This window comes from Pogona vitticeps, chromosome 12, assembly GCF_051106095.1.
Source record: "Pogona vitticeps strain Pit_001003342236 chromosome 12, PviZW2.1, whole genome shotgun sequence".
NCBI classification, from domain to species: Eukaryota; Metazoa; Chordata; class Lepidosauria; order Squamata; family Agamidae; genus Pogona; species Pogona vitticeps.
Window position 1 is genome coordinate 6,334,980 of NC_135794.1, and position 26,947 is coordinate 6,361,926.

A 26,947-nucleotide genomic window follows, 5' to 3' on the forward strand; every position below is an offset into this window, starting at 1 on the left:
CAGGATCTGGCCACATGGACCTTAGCCCTGTGTTATACTGTGCAGACCCACTCACGTCATGCACGTGCATCATCGAATGGCCTTCTCCTAAGGCTGTTTTTGGTTTGTCCATCTCTACACCCTCTACATATTGCGGATGGGAATAGAGAAGGAAGTACGTGGGGAGAGGGTGGAGAAAGCAGCACAAAAGGGGTGGGTGAGCTGCGTTGGGAAAGATGTGATGTCCCTGAGTAATTCCCAGCGGGTGTCAGTGGATGGCACTGGGGGGGTGACTCATTGCATTCCTCGCACCTCCAGTAATAAACATGTGTGGACATCATCAGTACCAGGATCATCTGTTCAAATATGCAACCAAAAATATGCCAGAATGATGCAAAGCAGCCCTAGAACATTCAGAGATTACAGCAGTTTTGTAGATGAGCCCTGAGTTCATTTGGGCCAATCATTCTCTCAGATTTAGTGAAGCCTGCCTCGCAGGATTGTTGTACGGATAAAGGTCAGAGCACAAATTTTGTGTGTGTAGAATGGTGAGATAGAAACATGAACCTTAAGGACCAGGGAAGCAGTTCTTCCCAGCAAGGAGGACATACAGAAAGGATGAGCCCCCTTATCAAAGGTGGCCAATATACAAGACAAATACATGGACAAAGTCAAAATGGCCAAAAACAAAAAACTCCCAAGTGTTACAGCCTTCACAAAATGAGGAAACTAGTTGACTGCCTAGCAAAGATCTTAACAACCTCCACTGATATGCCACGGATTGGTGGAAGGAAGGAAGGAAGGAAGGAAGGAAGGAAGGAAGGAAGGAAGGAAGGAAGGAAGGAAGGAAGGAAGGAAGGAAGGAAGGAAGGAAGGAAGGAAGGAAGGAAGGAAGGAAGGAAGGAACTGATGATGGGTGGAAGGAAGGAAGGAACTGATGATGGATGGAAGGAAGAAAGGAGCTGATGGTGGGTGGAAGGAAGGAGCAAGATGATGATGGATGGGAGGAAGGAAGGAACGAACGAACAAGCTGAGGAAGGAAGGAAGGAAGGAAGGAAGGAAGGAAGGAAGGAAGGAAGGAAGGAAGGAAGGAACGAACGAACGAACGAACGAACGAACGAAGGAACGAAGGAACGAAGGAACGAAGGAACGAAGGAACGAAGGAACGAAGGAACAAACAAGCTGAGGAAGGAAGGAAGGAAGGAAGGAAGGAAGGAAGGAAGGAAGGAAGGAAGGAAGGAAGGAAGGAAGGAAGGAGCTGATGATGGATGGAAGGAAGGAAGGAACTGATGATGGATGGAAGGAAGAAAGGAGCTGATGGTGGGTGGAAGGAAGGAAGGAGCAAGATGATGATGGATGGGAGGAAGGAAGGAACGAACGAACAAGCTGAGGAAGGAAGGAAGGAAGGAAGGAAGGAAGGAAGGAAGGAAGGAAGGAAGGAAGGAAGGAAGGAAGGAAGGAAGGAAGGAAGGAACGAACGAACGAACGAACGAACGAAGGAACGAAGGAACGAAGGAACGAAGGAACGAAGGAACGAAGGAACGAAGGAACGAAGGAACAAACAAGCTGAGGAAGGAAGGAAGGAAGGAAGGAAGGAAGGAAGGAAGGAAGGAAGGAAGGAAGGAAGGAAGGAAGGAAGGAAGGAAGGAGCTGATGATGGATGGAAGGAAGGAAGGAACTGATGATGGATGGAAGGAAGAAAGGAGCTGATGGTGGGTGGAAGGAAGGAAGGAGCAAGATGATGATGGATGGGAGGAAGGAAGGAAGGAACGAACAAGCTGAGGAAGGAAGGAAGGAAGGAAGGAAGGAAGGAAGGAAGGAAGGAAGGAAGGAAGGAAGGAACGAACGAACGAACGAACGAAGGAACGAAGGAACGAAGGAACGAAGGAACGAAGGAACGAAGGAACGAAGGAACGAAGGAACGAAGGAACAAACAAGCTGAGGAAGGAAGGAAGGAAGGAAGGAAGGAAGGAAGGAAGGAAGGAAGGAAGGAAGGAAGGAAGGAAGGAAGGAAGGAAGGAAGGAAGGAGCTGATGATGGATGGAAGGAAGGAAGGAACTGATGATGGATGGAAGGAAGAAAGGAGCTGATGGTGGGTGGAAGGAAGGAAGGAGCAAGATGATGATGGATGGGAGGAAGGAAGGAAGGAACGAACAAGCTGAGGAAGGAAGGAAGGAAGGAAGGAAGGAAGGAAGGAACGAACGAACGAACGAACGAACGAACGAAGGAACGAAGGAACGAAGGAACGAAGGAACGAAGGAACGAACAAGCTGAGGAAGGAAGGAAGGAAGGAAGGAAGGAAGGAAGGAAGGAAGGAAGGAAGGAAGGAAGGAAGGAAGGAAGGAAGGAAGGAAGGAAGGAAGGAAGGAGCTGATGATGGATGGAAGGAAGGAAGGAACTGATGATGGATGGAAGGAAGAAAGGAGCTGATGGTGGGTGGAAGGAAGGAAGGAGCAAGATGATGATGGATGGGAGGAAGGAAGGAAGGAACGAACAAGCTGAGGAAGGAAGGAAGGAAGGAAGGAAGGAAGGAAGGAAGGAAGGAAGGAAGGAAGGAACGAACGAACGAACGAACGAACAAACGAACGAACGAAGGAACGAACGAACGAAGGAACGAAGGAACGAAGGAACGAAGGAACGAAGGAACAAACAAGCTGAGGAAGGAAGGAAGGAAGGAAGGAAGGAAGGAAGGAAGGAAGGAGCTGATGATGGATGGAAGGAAGGAAGGAACTGATGATGGATGGAAGGAAGAAAGGAGCTGATGGTGGGTGGAAGGAAGGAAGGAGCAAGATGATGATGGATGGGAGGAAGGAAGGAAGGAACGAACAAGCTGAGGAAGGAAGGAAGGAAGGAAGGAAGGAAGGAAGGAAGGAAGGAAGGAAGGAAGGAAGGAAGGAAGGAAGGAACGAACGAACGAACGAACGAAGGAACGAAGGAACGAAGGAACGAAGGAACGAAGGAACGAAGGAACAAACAAGCTGAGGAAGGAAGGAAGGAAGGAAGGAAGGAAGGAAGGAAGGAAGGAAGGAAGGAAGGAAGGAAGGAAGGAAGGAAGGAAGGAAGGAAGGAAGGAAGGAGCTGATGATGGATGGAAGGAAGGAAGGAACTGATGATGGATGGAAGGAAGAAAGGAGCTGATGGTGGGTGGAAGGAAGGAAGGAGCAAGATGATGATGGATGGGAGGAAGGAAGGAAGGAACGAACAAGCTGAGGAAGGAAGGAAGGAAGGAAGGAAGGAAGGAAGGAAGGAAGGAAGGAAGGAAGGAAGGAACGAACGAACGAACGAACGAACGAAGGAACGAAGGAACGAAGGAACGAAGGAACGAAGGAACGAAGGAACAAACAAGCTGAGGAAGGAAGGAAGGAAGGAAGGAAGGAAGGAAGGAAGGAAGGAAGGAAAGAAGGAAGGAAGGAAGGAAGGAAGGAAGGAAGGAAGGAAGGAGCATAAAGCAGGTGGCAAGAAAGAGAAAAGGCTCTTTACTGTAGGTCTCCAAACATCCTTGACTAGGGCTACCAGGAATTGTAGTCTGGGGAAATCTGATCACCCCCTTCTCGAGTTAGAGAAAAACAGTGTTGAGCTCCACAAGTAACTGTAACATCCAGACTTTCCTGTCAAGCCTTGTCATGGGAGTTGTCGTCCAACCTCTGTTGAGGGAAAGGGCTGTAGGAAGCCAGAATCCCTTTGACTTTGGATGCAAAAGGTTTTAAGTTCCACGCCTGTCATCTCTAAGCAGGGATTTCTTGTCTACCAATAAAATCAGGCGAGCCGAAGCTAGTGGTTTAACGAGAGGAAGAGCTTCCTGTCTTTAAAGGCAATAGAACTCACATACTTCTCTAAGGTTTGCTACAAAGCACGATTCAGCCCATTGATTGCAGGATCTCAGCACCCCCTAATGGTACATATTGACTGGGGATTGCTTTGGCAGGAGGGGAAAAAACACACACACACAAACAGGCAAACCACTGGAGTTTTCCAACTATACTATCATTCCAAAGCCCCAGAGCTCGGAAAAGTTAGTTATGCGGACTACAAGTCCAAAAGTCCCCTTCACATCACGAGTACCCACAATGGCGAGGGAATGATGGGAACTGTAATCTTTAAAAGAGAGAGAGAGAGAAAAAACAACTTTTCCATGTCTGCTCCAGAGATTGCACCTCAATGTTTAGTTGAACAAAGGCAGACTCTTTCCCCTAACGCCCCGAAGATATTACTCCAGCCTAAGATTCTTGGCATTTTCTGCTGGCCTTGCTTATTGGCAACCTTGTCTAGAAAGAATTCAAGTCCCCACCCCATGTTATCTGGCACAAAGCCTGCTGGGCGAGTCTTATCATCTTTGAATTGGGATCTTTCTTTTTCACCTGTCATCTTTTTTTCACCCACAGTTACTCCCTCCGAATTGCCTGGGCATGCTGAGCAACTATACATTATTTGCTTTACATTGACTGAACTCTTTGCTTACGCTTAACGCAAGTCAAGTCTGCAGCCAACGTTTGCTGCGAGAGGCTGTATCGTCTTTCTGTCGTCTCCAGTCCTCTTAACAGTGATCTAGCCTTTCATGGCTCTTAAGGATGGTCAGCCTTTTCTGGGTTGTTTTTAGGATCCCCTGCTAAAGAAAAAGCGGCTTCTTTAAATAATGATCATCATCATCATCATCTTAGAACTATAGAGCTGGAAGGGACCCTATGGATCATCGAGTCTACCCATGCTTTTAACTTCTTGCAGTGCCCTCAAGCAGACTATAGTCATTATGTTGGATGACTATATGTCATCCAGCATATCCAGAGGGCACCAGATGGGAGAAGAGAGTTCCAAATGTTCTGGAAAAAAATGCCCTTTGTGTTTGGAGCTATTAAGAAAGTTTCCGCAACCTTAAATGGCCATCTGCTTTTTCCCCCCAGGAAAACTACTTATTGGATAGATCTCAAACTGTTGCAGACCCATATGGAGTTTTTTCCTTTATTGATGTGAAAATATTTGAATGAGATGCTAACGGCTATACTTCGAGCAAAGCTCTGAAATCACCACCTTGAGTGAACTGCTGGATCACTCAGTGGCTTAAGGCAAAGACCGGGAGTTCAATTCCCCTCTCCCGCCTCCTTAACAGGAGCCAGACTTGATGATCTATAGGGTCCCTTCTAGCTCTGCACTTCTAAAATGTGGTTGATGATTATTATTATTAATCACTTCTTGTGACTCTTCTACAAAAGGAGGGAGCTTCCACCCTTGTCAGCACACCCTGAATTTTCATGCTTCACAAAAGAGTCTGGAAAGGATTCAATAGACGCTAGAAAAACACAAGTCTATGTATTTGGGTTGAGTAAATAATTGACAGGTACGAGTCACTCAGAGGTGACTGCATAGGTATTTCAACAAAATCACAAGAGATACAGAATGTTCCGTCAGATGTATTCTATTCAGTTGCCCACAATGAGCTGAACGGATTCAAGAGCCCCAGAAAGCTTTGTGCTTTATGAAAGAATCCTGGCTTTGAGGTGACAAGGCTTGTGACACCTGCCATAGATTACCCAACTGGGGTTTTCCGTCAGACATGCTCTTGACACAGACATAGAGACAATCTTGAAATTTTTGCAGTGTTGGGGTGGGTGGGAATCAAACCTCATAAAAGTTTGTTGTGGAAGGGAAATAACCACCAGATGAATAAACCAGTAGCGGGCTACCTAAGGCCCTTGATCCATCTGATGGTGGTGGTCTCTGGTTCTTTCCCACTAGGTCATTCTAAAGTTTAACAGCGAGAAGGAAGAAATTGAAAGAGTGAAATATTTTGCATCTCTTGGTTCAATCCTCAATCCCAAAGGGAGAGTGCAGAGGGAGAAATCAGAAGAAGAGTAAAGACTTGGGAGGGCGACCCTGAAAGAATTAGAAAAGATCTCTGGAGGCAAAAATATGGAGGCAGGCTTCTCTAGAAGAGACAATCATGCTGGGAAAGGTTGAAGGCAGCAGGAAAAGAGGAAGACCAAAGACGAGATGGACTGGCTCCCTAAAGGAAAACACAGGCTTGAGTTTACAGGGCTGTCGAGGAAAGGACATTTTGGTTATTATGGGATCACCGTAGGTCAAGAGCAACTTGACAGCCCATAACAGCAACAGGGCTTGTTAACGATTTTAACCAACCATTATAGCCTGGAGAAGTGGAATCCAAAAGACAAATGCAAAATGCAATAAAGTACAGTCGTGCCCCGCTTAACGATTGCCCCATATTATGACAAATCTGCTTTACGATGATGTTTTTGAGATCACAATTGCGACCGCAAAACAATGACCTAAATGGGGGAATTTCACTTAGTGATGATCGGTTCCCTGCTTTGGGAACCAATTTTTGCTTTACGACGATAAAAAACAGCTGATTGTCGGGTTTTCAAAATGGCCACCAGGTGCTTAAAATGGCTCCCCACTGTGCTTAGGGACGGATTCCTCGCTATACAGGCACTGAAAATGGCCACCATATAGAGGATCTTCACTGGACGGTGAGTTTTTAGCCCATTGGAATGCATTGAACGGTTTTCAATGCGTTTCAATGGGCTTTTAAATTTGGCTTTATGATGTTTTCGCTTAACAGCAATTTTCCTGGAACGGATTATCACCGTTAAGCGAGGCACCACTGTAGTCAATAAATGTATTCAAACTTAGCAAACAGACAGAAAGCCAGCTACTTAACAAAACGAACAGAAGTTTAGAACAAGCCAAGAAAAAGTGAATACATATGGGTTAATTTCCATTTTGTCCCTTCACATCATGACTGCCTCCCAGCCATCAAGTCAGAAAGAATTTTCTCCAGTCAAGAGAAGAGGAGGTTCCCCAAATTACAAGCCTGACACAAAACACGTAAGCACTTTTTAGGGTTCAAGAAGATTTGAAAAAGGTGTGTGGGCATTAGTTATAATCTTAGAAACAGCTTGCATTCTTAAGGCCTTTCCCCCCCCGTTTACTCACGTCAAAAGTTTCCTGTTAACAGGAAAAGGATATTTGGCCGATGTTCCAGAGGGGCCCCAGCTTCACTGGAAGTTGTTTATTATTATTATTATTATTATTATTATTATTATTATTATTATTATTATTATTATTATTATTATTATTATTATTATTATTATTATTATTATTATTATTAAAACCTTCCTAAGAATATGAAACTTAGAGCCAAATATACAAGAATATTACAAGGTAGAGAAACAACCCATAGCATACCAGGGTTCAGGGGGAGCTAAAGTCTGAACTGGCAGGTCCCCCGTTACCCACCCTGACATCAAGTGCTGAAGACTAGTATCATCCTAAAACAATGTAAGAGGACGCCTCGTACTGGCTGAAATCAAGTTGCAAAGTCACAACTAGAGGAGACCCATTGAATCAATGGAACTTGCATAGGTTTTGACTTATCAAACCTTTCCTGATTCAATGGACCTAATGTAGCTGGACTTACTATCCTGATTCGATCGTTGGTGCCTCTAGTATTTTGATCTCATTATTTCATCTCATCATTTACAGGCAGCAGGGATTCTGGGAATTGTAGTCCAGGCTTCTAGACTGGAGAAGGCTGGTCCGCCCTACCGGGTGATGCCTCTCCAGGGTTTGGGCCAGGAATCTGTTACCAACTCCACATGGAAATGGCCATGACACAAGATGGGGAGGCGCTTTTCACACACAACTTAGGTTTCTATCATCAGTTTTGCTGCCTAAGGCAGAGCGGCAAACGGTACCGACCCGGTCTGAGTCAAGGGAGACAGAAAAAGGTGGCTCAAAATCCCACTATTGCTGGGACGATGAGATCCAGATCAGACCCTTCAAGACCCAGCAGGTGAGAACTTCACCGTGGAGGCTTATGAACAGCCTACTTAATCTATCTTGAGAAAGGAACAGAACACCAGTATAATGGAGGTGTCCATTCGCCACACTTAGGCTTCTGCGCTTGTTTCTAGATGCGCCCTCTCGGTTGTTAGCTATTCAACAGACGCTGAGAATTATTTTTTTTAAATCGTCCAACTTATCTCCTGATAAGTCAGGATAGCTCAGGTGTTTAGGTATCTGGCTGTGGACCTGCCAGAGGTTGTACTTAGACCCAGCCTGGGTGGCCTTGGGACAGCTGCACAGTCCCAGAGCGCCCCTAGAGGAAGGGAAGGGCAAAGCACTTCTGACTATTCTCTAAAACCCTGAAAAAGGGTCGCCATAAATCAGAATGGATGGCTCATGAGATATGGAAGAAGGACTGGGAAAATACAGGGGGAGGATGAAATAGAAGAGGATGGTTATCTCTCTCCCCGTATAATCCTGCGAGTAAGGGGCACCGTATAATCAAAGTCTCTCCCGCAAACCCTTCAAGGATCCTTTCCACCCCCTTCCCAGAGATTTGGGAATTCAACTCTCAGATCTCGTGGCAGGGACGTGCAGGGAAGAGGGCTCCAGAACTCCTTCAGCGAAACAGCACCGCATGAAGCCTGACGTTTGTTTTCCTTGGCGAGCACGGATGAAAGCCAAAACAGGGAGGCGCGACGGCCGCCCTTGGGAGGCTCAGCGCTCCGGAAGGCTGGCTGCGCGCCTGGACGCCGGCCGGCCCGGCGGAGCCTCTCCCCGGGCGACTTGGCCAGCGGCCAGGGCGGCTAGGGGATCCTGGGAGTTGTAGTCCCCCGGCGGCGGGGGTTTCAGGAGGGGGGAAAGAGTACCCGGCCTCCCACAGCGGCGCCTCCACCCACTAGGCATGCCTGCTTCCCGATCTCTCTGGAGAGAGGAAAGCCAGCCGGCCGCCCTTTCTCCGCGATCCCCCACCTTCCCCTCCTTGAACGGCGAGATCTCTCCCGGTCCTCCACCTCGGACAAGGGCTGCGCACCCCCCCCCCCGCTTGCCCCTTCTTCGCCCCCTCCCTTCCTCACCTTCGTCGTGCTTGGACCTCCGCAACTCCCCGGCCACTCACCCGGAGCGCCTGGCGTGGGGCTTGCTTCGCTCTCGCTCGCTGGCCGGCCTCTGTCGGGAATGCTGCCCGTCCCGTCGCGGCCGGCCTAGGAGGAAGGGGGGGCGGGGCCAAGGGGGCCCTCATTTGCATGACACCTGCACGCGACCGGGGATGGCTTTTATAAAAGGACGGCGCCCGCCGCTGGGCGCCCGCGTTCGTCTTCTTCGCTGCTCGCCTCCGGCGTCGCGTGCAGGTAGCCCAGCCGGTAAGTGCGCGTCCCCGGGCGCCGACGGACGAGGCTGCCTTCTTTTTCCCGTCGAGATTCTCTTCTAGATAGACTGAAGTTCTGTAAACTTTTTTTTTAAGGACCAGTTTCCAAGTTTTGATAATTTGGGTCCAAAGCAGGGCAAAAAAAATTATCTTTCTTAATTCCTATTGTTTCCCGTCTGATCTCATCAGAAGGGATCCCTTCGCTGGGAGCGATCTCCCTGGGGAATCTCTCCTGCCCAGCCTCAGGAACCAAGAAAAGTCCCTCTTGGGCAGGGATCAGGATGAGGCTGATCAGGGTCCGACCCGTCCAAAATGCCAGCTATTTCCCTCTTCGTGAGTCTTGCCACGGGGCGGAGAGATGGCGCTTTCCTGAGCGTGCACAGAGTGCTCCCGTCTCTCTTCGTTCCTAGTAGAGGGGGCGGTTGAGGCGGCATGGCGTGTGTCCCCCGTCGATTTAAGTCCCGGGACTTTTTCTTCTCAAAACGGGGCTCTTACCCCCTGGGAAAAAAACGTCTCCACGACGGTGCGAGGTAGATGGAAACGGGGCGAAGGAGAGAGAGGAGGGAAAAGGAGCGCCCCGGGGTTACCCGCGGAAGAGCTCCGGCGGCGGGGTTTCCTCTTGCAGAAACCTGCGCTCTCCTCGGGGCAGAGTCTTCCAGGAAGTCCAAAAGGGAGGGAAGACGGCGGGGAGCCTGGCGAGGGAAAAAAAAAGGATGACAAAGCAGGTGTTTCTTCCCTTGGTGGTTTCCCCGGCCGTCAGGCCTGAGCGCTACTAATGAATTAATTTTTATTTTTATTTGCCGTCGTCTTAAATAGCAAATAAAACCCAGCGTGCAGGGAGGGAAAAGGTGTCGCTTGCCTCTAGTTAGCGCCGGGAAAGGCGCTTTCCTGGCCCCGCTATTCGGTCTTCCGCGCTTCTCTGCGCTGCGCGGTGTTTTCTGTCCAAATCCTCTCTCTGATTTCGAAAGATGCGTTTACACGTTCAAGAGAATCTGGAAAAGGGGCGTCTAGACTTCCCGGGTGAAATCCGGCGGGAGATTCTGGGAACTTTCGTCCAAAAAAAGAGTAACGTTTTCAAGCTTTGATTTCAGTAGCATCGCCGTTAATTGATGCTGGCAAAATTAAAGGGGGGGAAGAGAAGAAGAGAAAAGAGAAAGACGGAACAGTCCCTAAAGGTTTCCCGCGGGAGTTTTCCTGGATCAGAACCCACTTCCTCGGACACGCGTGGATCCAGGAAAACTCGCACGTTGAGACGCATCTGTTAGCTTTGAGAGATTTCCACACACACCCCTTTTAAAATGTTTAATTTTTCCCCCTTTAATTTTGCCGATATGCCGAAACAAGACTTTTAACACGGCGTCGGCTACCTCTCTGGAAACTCTTGTCAATTCAGATGGAGCGCGCCATCTGAATCCGGAGTCGCTCCGGAAACCTTCGGCGTCTCATCGTCTTGGGAATTCTGGCGCTTGGTTCCCGGTTCCTCGTTTGCACGATGTTGGGGTCCTGACTAGAGGAGACCCCTCGGGTGGCAGGATGCGCTCGATTTGACATCACCTGGTCCGTTACAAAAAGCTGTGCAAAGACCAGCGGTCCTCAATGCTGTTGAGACGGACTCCCTCCGTTGAGGACAGAACCTTTGAGAGATCGCTCCTTCATGGGGTCCTCATAAGGAATTATAGGAAACCCCCCAAAAAAACTAACAATCACGATTTGAGTCCATGAAGGCCTTTTTAAAAGTTAAAATACTTTTTAGTGTTTATTTACTTGCTTTTAATTATTCAATGGTATTTTAATTAGCAAATCGTGTTTTTTTTTTTAAAGGTTTAATTTACTGTGTTTTAAACTCTGTTCTTTTTAATATTGGGAGCCGCCTTCTCTTATTTATAAAGAAATAAAACAAATATCAATAAAACAAATACTAAATAAACGCTCAGCCTTGTTAAAAGGGCGCTTTAATAACATTCCCTATGGAGAAAAAATATGCCCCTGTGAGGAAGAATCAGAGATTCATGTGTTAAGAATCACAGATTCATGCCTCGGCACACACCATTCTAGAATGCAGCTTATACAGGTTCGAACGAACATATCCTCTTTCTCTCTACCCAATAATGTGTAAATTGTACTAGTAAATCTCCCACAGGCGAGCTGAAGTTTCTGCTGTCGGGAGAGAACCAATTAATAACACAGTCGGTGGCTAAGTTTTTATTCTCAGTTTTAAGAATTCGTGAAATGTTATAATAAGACAACCACCTGACTTAAGTTTTATACTGTCGCTATGTTACAACAACTTACTTACTTTTTAATATATATCTTGTATTATGTTCTATCTTTGAATTTTCGGGTCTATGACCGTATAATAAAACTTAACGAACTTATCTACTAAACAAACGAATAAGTTGCAGGCGACTTGATGGCATGCCAGGCTTCTCACATCCCGCGGCTCTATCAGCATGAAAGGCCGACAGCGAGAACAGTGCAGATTTTGCCAAGATCATGATTTTGCTCACTGTTCCCTCTCTGGTCCTGCAGATCCTTCACCACCTCCACCACCATGACGCTCTTCAATGGCATCTATCCCTTCTACCCCCAGGAGAGGAAACCCTTTGTGTTTGATGTGAGCCTCATCATCGTCATCGTAGTCTTCTTGGTCTTTGCTGTCAGCTTCTTGTTGATCTTGCCTGGGATTCGGGGCAGAGCGGTGAGTCTCCTTGAGCATCCTCGCAGGGTTGTTGTGCGGACAGATATGTATATTGTGAAGACATGTATACTCGGACTTTGCACATTGTGCTACATGCATCAGAGGAAGTGGGTGGTGTGTTCACAAAAGCTTATGCAAGTATAAATTTGCTAGCTCTAAAGATGCCGAAGGACCCTTTGTTATTTGATGTCTTAAAGCAGTGGTCCCCAACCTTGGGCCTCCAGATGTTCTTGGACTTCAGCTCCCAGAAATCCTGGCCGGCAGAGGTGGCAGTGAAAAGGCTTCTGGGAGTGGCACTCCAAGAACATCTGGAGGCCCAAGGTTGGGGACCACTGTCTTAAAGAGTTCGCTTTATGTTTGTGTTGTTAAAAATTCGGGAAGTCAGCTGGGTCATTTAGTGTTGGAGGAACGTTAAGTTGCCCCTTCTGGTGGTGACTCTCCGATTTCTCTCTCGTTGACAGAGGCTGTACTGGCTCTTTCGGGTCATCATAAGCCTTTTTATCGGAGGCGTGATTGTCGGTAAGTAACTCCCTCCCCATCCTCACTTAACTCTAAGGAAACATCCAGGCATTTCCAAACTGTTGCCTGCCATAAAAGGGGATGGTCCCTTGTCCATGCCACTAATGATGCAGAGCGAGAGGACAGTTTCCTGACATTTTACTGCCCAGGGTTGGAAGAGCAGCTGCCTCCACCCGCCCTCCACATCACCAAAAACAACATCAAACGCCGGGCAAATTATCTTGGCCCAAGAGGCATAAAACCCCTCAAGCAATCTCGCTTATGGCTAGTTTATGTTTGATAAACAATGATAAACAGTGATAAACATATACCAGTAACACGTGAATCGCTGACAACTTCCTGCCTTGCCATGGCCTGCCAGACCTGCCACTTTGCCTAGTGGAAGAGCCGGCCCCGCAGAAAAGCCAAAGGATTTCTGGAAATTTATGAGTTTGCCTGTCCACCCCTGAACCCATGCCCTTAACATTTCTGAAGAAATTGAGTCAGGGAGTCCACAGCGAAGAGCGAGGCAGAAATAGGTAGATATTCTCAGTCATAAAAAAGGGGGGTTTCTTAGGAAAGGGTTGATCTGGATCTTATCTAAAAAAGACCATCCAACGGGTCCATGGCTTACCCTCACATAGAGTTTCTCCATCTTTCAGCTGTTAACTTTACCTCTGACTGGGAGCGTGGGCAAGTGAGAGCCAACACCACCTATAAGTCCTTCAGCTCTGCTCTGGTGCATGTGGATGTTGGGCTGAAGGTCGGTTTGTCAGGAGTCAACATCACGCTGCTTGGTAAGTCTGCAGGGTGGAAGCGAGAGGGGCATGTTTGTGTTTGGGATATCCCAGCCTCTCCCAATCTAGTGGTCTCAAGATGGGTCGGACTACAACTCCCATCTTTCCAACCAGCACAACCAATGGCAGTGCTGGCTGAGAGTTGTTACCCAAAGCATGTGGAAGATGCCAGGATGGCAAAGGCTTAATTAACTTGTAGAGCTACAGTGGGATGTCAAACAAATGGACAAACCATTGTTTAGTGTGACATACATGAGCTAGAACAAGCCACAATATGCCATGGGCTTATTTCCTCTCTTCCCCATCTTCTCATCCAACGAGGCCATGAGGAGGATTTTGGAGTCTTCTGCCTCTGGTATTGTTTAACCATGGTTTGCCATCTTGTCTGAACTGACAAACCATGGTTAATGTTAACTGGGAAATAAGCCAACATGAAACCACCATGAGAAGAAACCACAGTAGATTCCTAGCTCACGAGTGAGTTAATAGTCTATCCTCTTGGGTTATTTCTTTTTCTTGAATGCTCTTTACCCCTGAATGTTAACCAGGAATCTTGGCTTTGTAGGAAATCCTGTGGAGCAGCTCAACGAAACGATCAATTACAACGAGTACTTTCCCTGGTTGTTTGGCAATGATTATAACCTACAGTATGACAAGGGCTTGCGACAGGGTCTGCCTCATCCTATCCTCTACGTGGCGGAGAAGTTCAGTACCTACAACCCCTGTGACTTGAATTCCTTCTACAGGATTGCAGGCCACTACGCCTCGGCCACGCTCTGGTGAGTGAGCCCATGCTGCTTTTCATAACAGAGGCTGGAATGAGGAGGAATTCTAAGAGAATGACTGGGCTCTGTGGGACGCAGAGGATGTGATTTCACAGGATCATGGGGGGTTAGATTAGAAGAGATGTTGGAGACCGCAGGAGGCCCTAGTCCTGAATTGTTGGCCATCCAGATGATCTGGACTTCAACGGTCAGAAAACCCTTGACCACCGGCTGTGTTGGCTGGAGTTTCAGGGAGCTGAAGTCCGAAATAGTTGAGTGACCAAAGGTTGAGGGGAATGGATCTAGTCCAACCTGCTGCTCAGTGCAGGTGTCTTGCAGGTGGGGCTTTCCTGACCAATGGCTGTTCAAACTTCTGCTTGCCTTCATCCAGTAAAGGAGAGTCCTCCTCAAAGAGGCTCTTCCCTTGTCAAGCAGCTCTTACTGTTAGGGAAAGGGCTTTGCTCTAGAGGAGGAATGGGGAACCGTTGACCTTCTGGATTTTGGACTACAATGCCCGGAATACCTCACCAGCAAGTCAGGTGGGTCTCCTCGAAGCGGAAGTCCAGAATGTCCAGTGAGCCGAAGGGTCCCCATCCCTGCTCTAGAAAGACTGCAGGGAGAATAACGGGCATCCCATTTCTGTGGTTGGCCAAGAGCATGAGGGACCAAATTGACGTCTAAGGCAGGGCAATACTTTGACCCCCATCTCCTGTGAAGACGGTCATCAGCCTGGATGCCATGTGACGTCTCTAGACAAGAACACAAATCAAGAACTGCTCCATCCCCACTGCTGGACTTGCACGGTCTCAGTTGCTTTGTGTGACTGTCCTCATTGATCTGCTCCAGTGTCACCCATGCTTTCCAGTGGCTCAAAAGCGACCAGCGGTGGTGACTTGGCCATTGGTAGGTCTCAGAAGGAACAAAGCCCATACATCCAGTCAGGCTTTGTTGTCCCTCTGGGTCAGGCTTGTCTGCTCGGACTGGCAGTAGCTGATGAGGAATAGGACCTTTTCCCTCTTTACAGTCATGAGGACTAGATACTTGGCCTTAGGGCCTTTCCAGGGGCTCATAGAAAGACCTCTACCAATGAACTGTGATTAACAGGCGAGGTTTTCCCTTTTCCTCCTGCAGGGTGGCTTTCTGTGCCTGGCTCGTCTCCAACATGCTGTTCTCCATGCCGGTCCCCGTGTACGGGGGCTACATGATGCTCATCACGGGGGCTTTCTTGATCTTTGCCCTCCTGTCCTTCTCTACGGTGAGGAGCGCTCCGACGTGCGTCATCCAGTTTGGCGACGCCTCCCTGCAGCCGGTCTACGGGGCATCGTTCTGGCTCACGCTCGCCGCAGGTTAGGATCTTTTACCTCGCTTTTCCTGTAAGGAGCTCCAAGTGGCGCGTGGGGTTCCCCCATCCCAAAACGGTCTCTCAAATTAGCTGCACTTTTCAATGCTCAAAGTGGCACTGAGTCCCTTGGACCAACTTTCTACTTTCTGAAGGCAGGTCATGCTGACCGGGGATGATAGGCATTGTAGTCTAACATATAGCTAAAGGGTACCATGCTGAGGATGCCTAGCCTAGAACAATGGTAGGAGGCTATGAGGAATTGCAAAAAAGCAAAGGGCCTGAATACACATTATAGATTGCCCTTATTAGAAAAGTGAATTCGTTAAGCGCTGACGGTGCCTGACTGTCACAGCAGAAGCTTTTCTTACCTCTGGTGGTTTGCAAAATCTTTGCCGATCCAATACGGGGATAATGGGCTTTGTCTTGGCCTTAAGCTTGCAGCTTCCTCTCAAAGGACACAGAAGTAACTTTTTGGGTTTATAGCTCCCAGAATCTCTCAGAAACCAGGCTGGCTGGGGAATTCTGGAAGCCCTAGTTAGATCAAGCCACCTTCCTAAGCTCTGGACTTACATCGGGGTGGGGAGGTTTTCGCCTCCAACTCCTAGCAAACCTGCTCGCCGTGAGCCATAGAAAAGAATAACGTCAGGTGTATTCTGAGTTGTCCTCAGAGGTTTTCAGTTGCTAACTAACATCACTGGATACTTGCTTAGGCTGGGGGAAAAAAAACAAAATTAAAGAAAATTGGAAGTGGCAGCCATATTCTCATTCCCATCAGCCTCATCCCTGTGACTCACGGTCAGCAGGGACGGAATTGTGATCTAAGGTCTGGGAGAGCCATGATTTCTCTTTCCCTGTTGCAAAGATTCCTGAGAAATCTCCGTGATTCGGATGGGGAGTTGATTTGTGCCTTTGTGCCGCGCTTGTCCTCCTGCTCGTTGGGCCAAGATCTACACAGTTTCATGCCCAAAATCCCGGCCTGTGTGGAGTCTATGTAACATCCTTTCTATGTTCTGGTTCTCCATTTCCGAAAATGAACCATTAATGCCTTTGTGGCTCAGCTCCTGTGCAGCTCCGTGATACAGCTGGGTAAACAAAGGGATTAAGTAATCCTCTTCTGTTGACAAGGGGGAATCAACCCGCCTCAATTGTAAATGTTGGAAAGCAAACACCGAGGTGCAGGAGACCTACTTCCTCGGTCCGATTTAACCAAATGATCTCAGCTTCTCTGGATCTCTCTCTTTCTTCCAGGGTTGCTCTGCTTCCTGATCGGAGGGATGGTGATCACCCTCCACTATGCCCGCCCCAGCCTTTTGAATGCTTTCTTCGACCTCTGCGAGGATGAAGACGAAGACGAAGACAAGGTGTTGAGTGAAATCTATGTCAACCCTCGCTTCCCTCCAGAGCACGACGTTGCTTCCCAACCCAATCTCAGACTGTCCGTCAAGAGCTAGAGAAGAAGAAGAAGAAAGGTCACTATACTAGCATGACCTGCTTTTTCTTAGCAGGGACATGGACTTCAATCTCGAAAACGGCTCCGTGTTGCTTTAGGTACTGGCTCTGGGACGGATGCTCAGGACCTGGGGCTTGAAAGCCAACATAAGCTTTAGCCGCTGATTCTGCCTGAAGGTTTTGCTAGAATCTGGAGAACAATGAAAAGGCCCTCCTTCCCCTGTATATTGTAAGACTACCAGCCGTGGGAAAAGACCAGCACTGCTAGAAACTCAGCCTCTGCTAAAAGGGAACAGGCTAAAAAAAGAAGGCGTCATTGGAATTGGAGCTATCAAGAAGGGTGGAATTCTGAGCGCCCTGCTGGCCAGGGCTGCAAAGTGGCAGAAAAGGATGATCGTCATGCTGCGTCTCAGGTCGGAAATGGAGAAATTCACTGCTGGGTAGCTCAGCGGTTTAGGCATCTGGCTGCAGAGCCCGAAGTGGGGAGTTCGGTTCCTCTGCTGTGCCTCATTGAGAGAGGCTGAACATGATGATCTATAAGATCCCTTCCATCTCTGCGGGTCTAAGATTGAATGAGCTTCTGTGCATGCGCCAACTGCCGTGTTCCTACAAGGAATGGTCGAAGTTGAAAAAGGTAGTTCAGTTTCCCTGGCTCCTTTGCTCCCGTCAAGACCTCCCCATTCATCCTAAAGCTTCCAGTTCTGGTTTTCTAGCCAGTGTATCCTGAAATCTTGCTGTGCGTCTTAAAATTGTAATAGAACTTACTATGCCAAAGCAGTTAAGGTCCCGTAAATCTGAGCGAGGAGCACTGGGGCATATTTATGGAACGGTGCAATAGTTTGATGCATATTTGCACCTGGTATAAGGTCGACAAAGGTCAAACTCTAGTGCTTTGTTGAGGTTATTGCTGCTGTGAGAGGAACAACTGTCATATTCTAGAGTTCTGTCAGTCAAATTTGCTTTGTGGGAAACTGAGCTTTTAAGGGCATTCTGGAGAGTGAGGGGTGATCCCAACCTCCTAGGATCTCCTCTTCCAATTCTGTGATGCAGTAGAGGGTTTTTATGGCACGTGAAGGCATCGGCTGTAATAATTTAAGCTTGCAGCTTAAATTATTATTATGCAGCTGATCTCGCCTCCCAGGAGAACATCCTTCTTTGTTGCCCTCAGGAATTCAAGTGTGCAAAGGCCCATTTCTTGGTTATGTAGGGTGCAAACGAATGATGAGGAAAAGTTGTGTTTGATTGCCCCGGAAAGGGGCTCTTTGCTGGGTGTCGTCTCCCTTAAAGCCACCCTTCCATCCACTAGGGGATCGCTCCAGCATGGCCCCCCTCGAAAGTAGCAGCCATCTTGTAGGACCAAAAAGGTCCAGCTTGGGCATGGATCGGGGCTGGGCTTGAGTGCGATTCCCTGTCGGTTATGTGATCACCAGGGGAATAGCTTGAACCGGACTGCACCACCAGCAGTCCGAAACACGAGCGATAGACCTGTGCAATCAAAGATTTAGTCTCAGCTTCTGTTCATAGGATGTCTTGAGGAGACGTAGTTCATTGTGAACGTCCCTCCTCATGGCTGCCCCTGAAAGGGGCGCTCTGCCTCATCATCAAAAAATGGAGTAAGGTAGAACCTTAGATTTATCAGTGTCCGTTCTTTAGGCTTCAGTCCCATTTGTGCTTACCTGTGTCCGATCCTCACCACATCTCAGAGAGAAAACTTCAGCAGTGGAGGGTTTGGGGAAACAAATAAGGCTTTTCTTTCTCTTTACATCTCCAGGGAGGTGAACAAAGTGTTATTGGATGTTGTAGTTCACTCGCTAACATATTTTTTTAAAATATATTTTTGTAATGTATTTTAAATGGTTTTTATCTGTCTCGTGTCTATTTTTGGATGTTTGTTATGTGTTATGCCATTTGATTATTGTTCTGTTTGTGCCTTGTAAACCAGCCAGAGTGGCCTTCGGCTAGATGGGTATAGTATATTACTGTGAGTAAGTAAGTAAGTAAGTAAGTAAGTAAGTAAGTAAGTAAGTAAGTAAGTAAGTAAGTAAGTAAGTATAAATAAAAAATAAATAAATAAATAAATAAATAAATAAATAAATAAATAAATAAATAAATAAATAAATAAATAAAACACTGTGCAATGATTTTTTTTTAAAAAAACACACAAACAGAATTTCATGGTCTTCCCTTCTGAGCAATCAGAGCTTGGAAAAGTTACTGTTTTAACTACAATTCCCAGAATCCCTCAGATAGCATAAGTCCGAATTGACTTGACAGCACGTGATCATGATGATTTGACATGCCAGATGTTTTTTTAACTTCAATTTCCAGGAGCACATGCACGCACACCCCGCATGGCCAAAGGTCAGGGATTCTTGGAACGGAAGTCTGGTTAATCTGTAAGGTGAGGTAGCCATCTCCAGTAGAAGATGATGATGATAGGCAGGCTTCAATGTCAGTCCTCCAGATGTTCCTCTGGAGCCCTTTAGTTTCCTTTCAGGTCCTGTGAAGGATACTATCCTATTCCCAGAGCTTCCCATAATGGCCCATTCTGCCTGGGCTGCTGCGAAGTCCCCGTGACACCCTCCCCAGAGATTTTGCCTCCCTCGTTCCCCGCACACCACCGTCAAGGCTATTAACAGCTTAAAACAGGCCATCTTGAAGACCATCGCCACCCACAGGTCTGGCCCCAAACATTCTGTGCCCTGAAGCCAAGGACAAAGAGGGCACCTCCATCATCCCACATAGGAAAGCGGACTTTTTATCTCAACAGTAGAGATAAAAAGGCCTCTCCTTTTGCACCTGGGCATAGGGGAGTTTAGGGGCAAACCCAACGGGTCATATGGTGGTGCACATGGTGCGATCCATGCTTTACTCCTGGGCATCAACTGCTTGAAGTGTCTGCTTCACCCAACCCTATGGTAGCAGGCTGGATAGCACAGTGGTTTAGGTATCTGGCTGCAGAGCCAAAGGTTGGGAGTTCAGTTCCCGCTGGGTCTCCTAGAACAGTGGTCCCCAACCTTGGGCCTCCAGATGTTCTTGGACTACAACTTCCAGAAGCCTTCACCACCACCTCTGCTGGCCGAGACGTCTGGGCGCTGAAGTTCAAGAACCTCTGGAGGCCCAAGGTTGGGGACCACTGTCCTAGAAGAGCCAGCCCGTGTAGCCTTGGGCCAGCTGCAGAGGAAAGAAATGGCAAAACACCTTTAGGTATTCTGTAGCAGGAAAACTCTGAAAAGGATCGCCATTAGTCAGAAGTGACTTGCTGGGACATGATGATTATTATTACAGCAGAGCCCAGACTGATCAGAATACCTCTCTTGGCTTGCCTGTTTGGGGTTCCCTTCTTTCTCATGCCCATTTTCCTCCTCCACAAAGTGACAAAATGAAAAGACAGCTTGCAGCTGTGCAAAGACAGATGTTTTATTCATAATGCCATCCTGCCAACAACTGTAAGACAGAGAATGAATGTGGACTTCCTATATAGTCCGCCCTTGGCTCTTCAGAGAAATCATCAATTTTGGGACCACCATTTCAAATTTCGTATCTTACACTTCAATTGTGCCATCCTCCTCCTTCAGCTGGGAAGGGACCCCAGGATCTTGCCTGGTTCCCAACAGTCTATGACATCTTCCTCGGATTATTCTTTTTAAATATATTTTGCCAGCAACTCCATCAATGAAGGCGTTTCCTGTAAAGAAAAAGACACACCACATTGGTTTACAAACCAGTTCAGACTCCCAGTGAGTTGAGTTTTGTTGGAGAAGGAGATGCAGCTGTGGTACTACTTCTCCGGACGTCTGGGTCCCACCTCGTTCCAGATCTGCTCCTGGCCCTGCCTATGTCTGGATGACACGAGAACCTACTTTTTGACTTCTCGAACCCTCCAGCCAGCAGTCATGCCGGTGGGAGGGCTTTGAGAGTAGTGGGATGTAGAAAGCCCAAGCTTTGGATGAAACTGCTATGGCCAGGCTAAGGTTTAAGGTCAGAAGGTAGTGAGCGATCAGGTTCATGACCATCTGTTGGGCAAGTGAGCAAACAATGACTGCCTTATGATGACGCCCCTGTCAAATGATGACTTCCTTCTGAAAGAAGGGAGTTGCTTCTGTTCATAATTTCTAACCCCAGTCATGCTGTGAGCCTGTTTAAACCAGGGAGTGACCAGGAACAAAGATCAGATAGACCAGTGGTTCCCAGCCTTCACCCCCCAGGTATTTTTGGACTACAACGCCCAGAAATCCTGGCCAGCACAGCTAGAGGTGAAAGCTTCTCCGAGTTTTGGTCCAAGAACATCTAGAGACCCAAGGGTGGGAACCACTGGAGATGGATGATCATGGATGGCAGGCAGCTGGATAGGTCTCAGGTGAGTCAGGACCTTGGAGAGTTACCACTCAAAGCACAGGGAAGGAAGAGAGGTTCTGACCAAGTGAGAAGCTATCTAAGAAGCTTCTGGCCATCAAGCATCTTCAACCTCGTGTCCTCCAGCTGTGTTGGACTCTAACTCTTGCAAGCCCTAACTTGCAAGCGGGGGCTTGCAAGGAGAAAGGAGCTTAGCTTATTCAGCACCACAAGGTAGAAGGAAGGGGCTCTAACTTTTTCTTCTTGCTCTAACCACAGACACACAGAGACACACACATAACAGGTGTAGGTACCCCCATTTCTGCTATTCTCCAAGGGAGGGAAGCTGATTCTGATTAGAAGTACAGCAGAGCGAAGGATGACTGTCCAGTCCCTCCACTCCATACGCCCATTTTCTTTCCCCTACAACACCCGCCTGTCGTATCTGGCCAGGCCCCCTGACTGGTCACCTTGGGGAAATATTCATTAGTATCCTGAGCTTCATGTGCACATCTGTGTATGAGTGAATGATGGAAAGAAGAGCGCAAAAAATGGGAGTTCATCGTTTTGGCCGCTCTGCCGAAAAGGTCTACCACTGCTATCAGAAGGGCTGCTAAAGCTGACCAACGGACTGCTCAAGATCCACCATCCATAAGAGATTACAGCACAACCCCTTTATCTGCTGGATCAATATCCACTGATTCATTTATCCACAGTCTAAAAATATGAAAAGAACCCCATCACCTGGAAATATATTTTTAACAACGAAGTTACCAGAACTGACTACTGGGGGGGGGGGGGACAGCCAGAGACCATGCTATGTGTAGCATTCTCTATTTTAATAGAGTTCACTATAATCTGTGTTTTCCAGCATCTGCGGTGGGCTTGGATCCTCCCATGGATATAGAGGATCCTATTGTACCAAAGATATTGACTTTCCCCAACATTCCACTAGTGCTTTTCATTCATTCAAAACAATTCGCAATGAGCAATCCTTCCCCTGGGTCCCTTTTCAAGCAACACAATGAACTCAGTTGCAACTGGAGCAACATCCACCTGGCATGGATCTTGGAGCAAGACCTTCCCACCCCAGACTCTGCCACTGGAACCACAATGGCAATAAACAAGTTTTTGGAGAGAAGGTATGGCTCCTGCATTGGGAAAACTCTAGCTTTCCAGCAGGAGCACCATGATGATGGAAGATGAACAGAGCATGAGAAAGAAGTCTATGCTTAGCATGCCACCATTGTTAGGTAACTTACCTGGCCTTTGGCTTCACCCTTCCCTTGCTCCTCCTCTAACAATCTCTGCTGAAGGATGATTTTGAGAAGTTCTCTCATCAGTAAGCCCTTGGCATCCTCAAAGACGTCCGTGAGGGCAGGGCTGAATGCCTCCAGGACGTTGCCGGGCTCCACTCTTTCCTCTGATAAAGGTGGCAAATGGGAAGAGTCCAAGGTACTTTTCTTCCCCATAAAATGCCCTGGAACGACATAGTATGTGCAGAGTCAACTGGAGGATGTGACGACCAGTTCAGCTTAGCTAAGGGCACATGGTGCTGATTCATAGTTTGCAATACCTTGGAGAAAGAAGCCCACATTCTCTAAGCTGTTGTTGCTAAAGTCCGATCTGTTCCTCTTTGGATTAAATCCAAGGGTGAGCTGAAGCGGCTTCCCCAGGGAGGGGCTGTAACTGGGGAAGCGGCTTCCCCAGGCAGGCTGGAAAGGCACACCTCCGATCCTGCAAGAAAGGGCTGCTTTGTAGGGAGCAATCTCCCTTAAAGGGACCCTTCCACCTGCTCCAGATGTTGTAGCCCTACAGCTGGACCAAAAAAGTCTACTTTTGGCACAGATTGGTGTCAGGCTGAATCCCTGTTGCCCCTGCATCATGTCGTCCCTGGGGAATAGATTGTCCTAGACTGCTCCAAAGTGATCCAAAGTGGAAGCTATTTCCCTGGGTAATGATAGATCTGCAGTCTCGGGATGCAACCGGACAGGGAAATAGCTCACATGTGTGGACCATAAGCAATCTCCCAGCCAACACACGATGTAACGGGCAATGGCACTCCAGTCAATGGGTGCCCAAGCTGGACCTTTTTGGTCCAGCTGGAGGGCTATTCTCTTTGAGAGCTCATCTGGAGTGGTTCCCAGATGGACAGAAGGATCACTTTGAGAGTGATCACTCCTGGCAAAGCAACTCTTTCCGGTGTGATCAGATGTGATCCTTTCTTGCACTCGGAATTTCTGCTTGCAACCTCGGTCAGCTTTCAGAGAGAGGGAACAGATGGTTTACTGAGAAAAACCACATGCTTTCAAGAGGATTGGGTTAACCTGTCTTTTTAAATGCCATTTATCCAATGACCATTTCATCCATCAAATGACAATTTGGCCACTGAATTAAACTGCCAGAACAGTCTCAAAAGCCAAACCCTAAATTTCAAAGGGGAAACCCAATGGTGTTTTGCTAAAAACACTATCAGGAGTCTGGCCCTGCCAAGAGTAGGATAAAGTATGTATGGGTGGGGGTGAGTAAATCCTAGTATGCATCAGAAATTGAAGCTAGGGGAAAAAAGGTTAAGACAATTCCAGAAAAACAGAAGTAACTTACATGACTAGATCTGAGCTAATAACGAATGTTGCGAAAATTTGTCATTTCAGAATATTCAAGTATATGCTAAATAGCAGGTGGGTGTCCTTTACAGTCCTTGATAAATAATTATTCATTACAGGCACTCGATCGTTAAACTTTAGAAAGGATTAAAGATAAAATGTTAACTATTTCTTTGCAAAATTCACTATGTGTATACAGCCTAGTTTTTTAAAAAAAATATGGTAAGTGTGCAAATTTGACATCATCTGTAAAGGAGTTGAAGAAGAAGAAAAATCATGTTGGCCAGAATTATGGCTAATTGATAAGGTGCCAGAGCATGTCTTAGTCACATGCCTAATCATGCATATATCTGCATACTCAAGATGCACCTCTGCACCTCATTGATTAATCAGAATTAACTGCCACAAGTTGTACAGATCTTATGCAACTACTAGCAGGATCCCAACCATCTGTAGAAGATCTAGGCTGCTAAATTCCTTGAGACATTTCAGCTACAAAAACCAGAACCTCGTTTCATTTAACCCACCAACCCAAAATTCTGGTTCCAAAGATGCCACTGCTGGGTGGCAGATTGGTGGATGAAGGACATGTTTGGGGGGGGGGTGACGGGTCTTCTTAAAGCATGGCTGTGAACCACACACTCTCCCCGGGACCCTCTGTCACATCAGATCCCACATCTGGCATCTTCAACTTGTACAAACACCTTGGCTTTTCTATTTTACATTTCTCTAGTACAGAGAACACACCTTTCTCCCAGCAGGGTTTTTAAAAATTGGATTGTTGTGCTCTGTTGCTTTCAAATGTGCTTTTCATATTGATTTTATTTATCATTTTTAATATAATACTTATTTAATTCTTTTTAAGTATTTGTAGACTTATTGTTTTTCGATTTAAACTATGGCCCTTTTTAATTATGTAAGCTGCCTTGGGTCCTTTTAAGGAGAAAGGTGGGGGGAAATGAATGAATGAATGAATGTTTGATTGAAGATACTGTATATAGTGTTTTTGCTTTCTCCTTGCAACAGCCACATACATCCTCCTCCCTCCCAACCACTCGATTTCCTTCATCATTTTTCACTCATACAGGCTGTCCTTGTGGAACCGAACCCCTCCCTGTTGTGCATACGAGGATGCCAATGGATATACAAGGGACTTTTAAAAACTCCTCAGTGTTTTAGTTACAAAACAGCTTTCTAAAGTGCTTGTGGAATTAAGTACGAAATTTACTGGAGTGGTGGTGAGGAAAATCGGTGCTTCTTCCAGGGATATGCATCTGTACCTATCAACAACTCTGGAAGTCACTGTTCAATGATATCCCGTATCATCGAATGTGTGCCAAAATGTGCAGCCTTAAATGCCTAAAAGAATCATCAGCTAGAAAATAATAAATGGGGGTTTCTCTTCCTGATGGCAGTGTTTCCTTTAAAAGAATTTTCAATCAATCAGTCAATCAATCAATAAATCAGTCAGTCAGTCTTAAAACTCCTTACTGTAGACAGGATTGTTTTTATCTCACATTTTGTCGGGAGCTGTCCCTTCTCTGGTGCTGAAAGCAGTTGGTGTCGCTGAAAGAAACGTCTCGGAGGGAGTCGGGAAAATTCGGTCAAGAAAAGACAGCGATCAAGGATCGCCTCTGATCGCGCCCGAAAGGGTCGCTGGACTGGGGGCGATCTCCCTTAAAAGGACCCTCCTGCTCGCAGGGGAAGGACTCCAGCCCTCGCGGGTCGGTGCGTTGTCCCTTTAGCTTGAAGCACCTCCTCAGTCTCTACTTGCCGGGAGACATGGAAAGCCCTTCTCCTGAAACCTTGCAGAGCCGTTGCTGCTGATCAGGGCAGAATCTATAGGGGTGGGCAACATGCAACCCCTCCCGGGGGTCAAAATGCATCAACCCCCCCAACCCTAAACAATGCAGAGTCTGAATTGGTAGAGCCTCCTTGGCCCTGTTTCGGCTCGTCTCCGGACCCATGAGGACTAGAATCTTATTTCGTTTTTATGGGGTTCTGTATTCAATGAAGGAGAACCTGCCTTCCATGGAAAAGACAACCCCCCTTGCTTGAAACCACTGCCGGTCGGGGCAAGAGAGTCCAGCATGCCGCTGGATTGAGACCCTATTGAACCGGCTAGATTAAGGGGGCAGGTTCGAATCCTCCACCCTCCCGCAGCTTCCCACCTCCCAGGGCGCCCGTCCAGACCAAGAGGAAGCGACACAGTGGCAGGCAGTACCTGTAGCCCAGAGATTTTCCCGGAGCCGGATGGGTGCGTCCCGCTTGCCCCCGAACGAGGGCGAGACGAAGACGGTGGAGGAGAAGAGGAGGGAGGCCAGGACCGCCACCCGCAGGATCCTACCCGGGAACCCTGCCCCGACCATGGCTCCGTCGCTCCGCGGCCAGGTTCCTCGACGGATCGGTGGGCGCCCTGCTTTGCCTCCTCGGGCCGCTAGATGGCGCCCCTGGCCTCTCTTGATCCCTTCGCCGGATCGCCGCCGATCTGCCTTCTCCGGCTTTTTCCGCCCCTCGCCCTCCTTTAAGAAGCCTGGCCGTCGGGGCGGGGACTTTGAGGAGCCCCAATCGAGGATGCTTAAGGGAGAGGACCACCCTGTGGACCGAGGGGACGACCAGACTCCCCGCCCTCCCTTCAGCCTCTCTGAGGTTTGGCATCCCAGGGGCCCAGCCCTACACCGGGTGACACGAGAGGAAAAGCGTGCCTTTGAACACGTGCAGAGTGCACAGACCCCCCGTCGAGCCTGGCCAGATCCCTGGTGCCTCTGGCGATCAGGGGAGGCGGTCAAAGTAGCCTTTCAAGATTCACACACAAAACCCCCAAACTTGATCTTCCTGATCAGTCTAGCAAAGAAGCAACTGGCTTACAAAATCCTCTCCGCCTGCATTTAGCAGAAATGCTCCTAGCCCTTCCAGTTTCACATGTTAAACTCAAAAGCAGTAAGAAGACTGTGGAGGCTAAATGAGTGGTTTTCTTCTTTAAAGACATTCACTGGGGAATAAGCATCTTTATAGGGGGAGGAGGAAAAGGGACAGCTTTTGAAAGTAAAAAAAATAAGAAAGATGATCATCTGGAATGATTGTCGCTTCTGGCTGTAGATCCTTGATGATTCTGGGGTGCAGGGGGGGAGAAATCAGTTCCAGATCTGGCCATAGAAAGGGGGACCAGGTGAAGAGGCGGGGGAGGTGGCTTTCTGAAAGATGCCGTAACCTGGGACCAGCTTGCTCATTACAGCTGGTGGAGGCGGCATCAGAGGCACCGTTCTCTAGCAGAGATGCTCACAGTACTCGTCTTGAAAAACAGAGACAG

The 26,947-nt window shown here is 47.7% G+C and overlaps 3 protein-coding genes across 3 annotated transcripts in view; 1 reads left to right on the forward strand and 2 right to left on the reverse strand.

Moving 5' to 3' along the window:
- The window catches only part of DUOX2 (dual oxidase 2), a 60,452-nt gene extending 51,151 nt beyond the window's left edge, over window positions 1-9,301 (reverse strand). Inside the window, exon 1 of the mRNA XM_072981730.2 lies at window positions 8,859-9,301. The gene's annotated coding sequence lies outside the window, so the exon portion shown is untranslated. The remainder of the gene's footprint in view (window positions 1-8,858) is intronic.
- A 2,375-nt stretch (window positions 9,302-11,676) lies between these two features.
- DUOXA2 (dual oxidase maturation factor 2) lies at window positions 11,677-19,218 on the forward strand. The gene is made up of 6 exons (XM_072981727.2): window positions 11,677-11,846; window positions 12,308-12,365; window positions 13,007-13,141; window positions 13,707-13,920; window positions 15,037-15,251; window positions 16,496-19,218. The coding sequence occupies exons 1-6, from the start codon at window positions 11,700-11,702 to the stop codon at window positions 16,696-16,698; spliced, it is 972 nt and encodes a 323-aa protein (XP_072837828.2). The 5' UTR covers window positions 11,677-11,699; the 3' UTR covers window positions 16,699-19,218.
- An 877-nt stretch (window positions 19,219-20,095) lies between these two features.
- LOC144584586 (uncharacterized) lies at window positions 20,096-26,218 on the reverse strand. The gene is made up of 3 exons (XM_078380921.1): window positions 25,862-26,218; window positions 22,294-22,511; window positions 20,096-20,384 (listed from the first exon to the last, which is right to left on the reverse strand). Exons 1-3 carry the CDS (start codon window positions 26,004-26,006, stop codon window positions 20,343-20,345), a joined length of 405 nt encoding a protein of 134 aa, XP_078237047.1. The 5' UTR covers window positions 26,007-26,218; the 3' UTR covers window positions 20,096-20,342.
- Window positions 26,219-26,947: the final 729 nt, after the last annotated feature.

Bases quoted from the DNA above. Each gene is read 5' to 3' on its own strand.
- DUOXA2 (XM_072981727.2), top strand. From the start codon at position 11,700: ATGACGCTCTTCAATGGCATCTATCCCTTCTACCCCCAGGAGAGGAAA. The intron at 13,142-13,706 runs GTAAGTCTGCAG...TTGGCTTTGTAG, and splicing joins AGTCAACATCACGCTGCTTG to GAAATCCTGTGGAGCAGCTC. The intron at 15,252-16,495 runs GTTAGGATCTTT...TCTTTCTTCCAG, and splicing joins CTGGCTCACGCTCGCCGCAG to GGTTGCTCTGCTTCCTGATC.
- LOC144584586 (XM_078380921.1), bottom strand. From the start codon at position 26,006: ATGGTCGGGGCAGGGTTCCCGGGTAGGATCCTGCGGGTGGCGGTCCTG. The intron at 22,512-25,861 runs GTACTGCCTGCC...ATGTCGTTCCAG, and splicing joins GGAAAATCTCTGGGCTACAG to GGCATTTTATGGGGAAGAAA. The intron at 20,385-22,293 runs GTAAGTTACCTA...TTTTCTTTACAG, and splicing joins AGGGTGAAGCCAAAGGCCAG to GAAACGCCTTCATTGATGGA.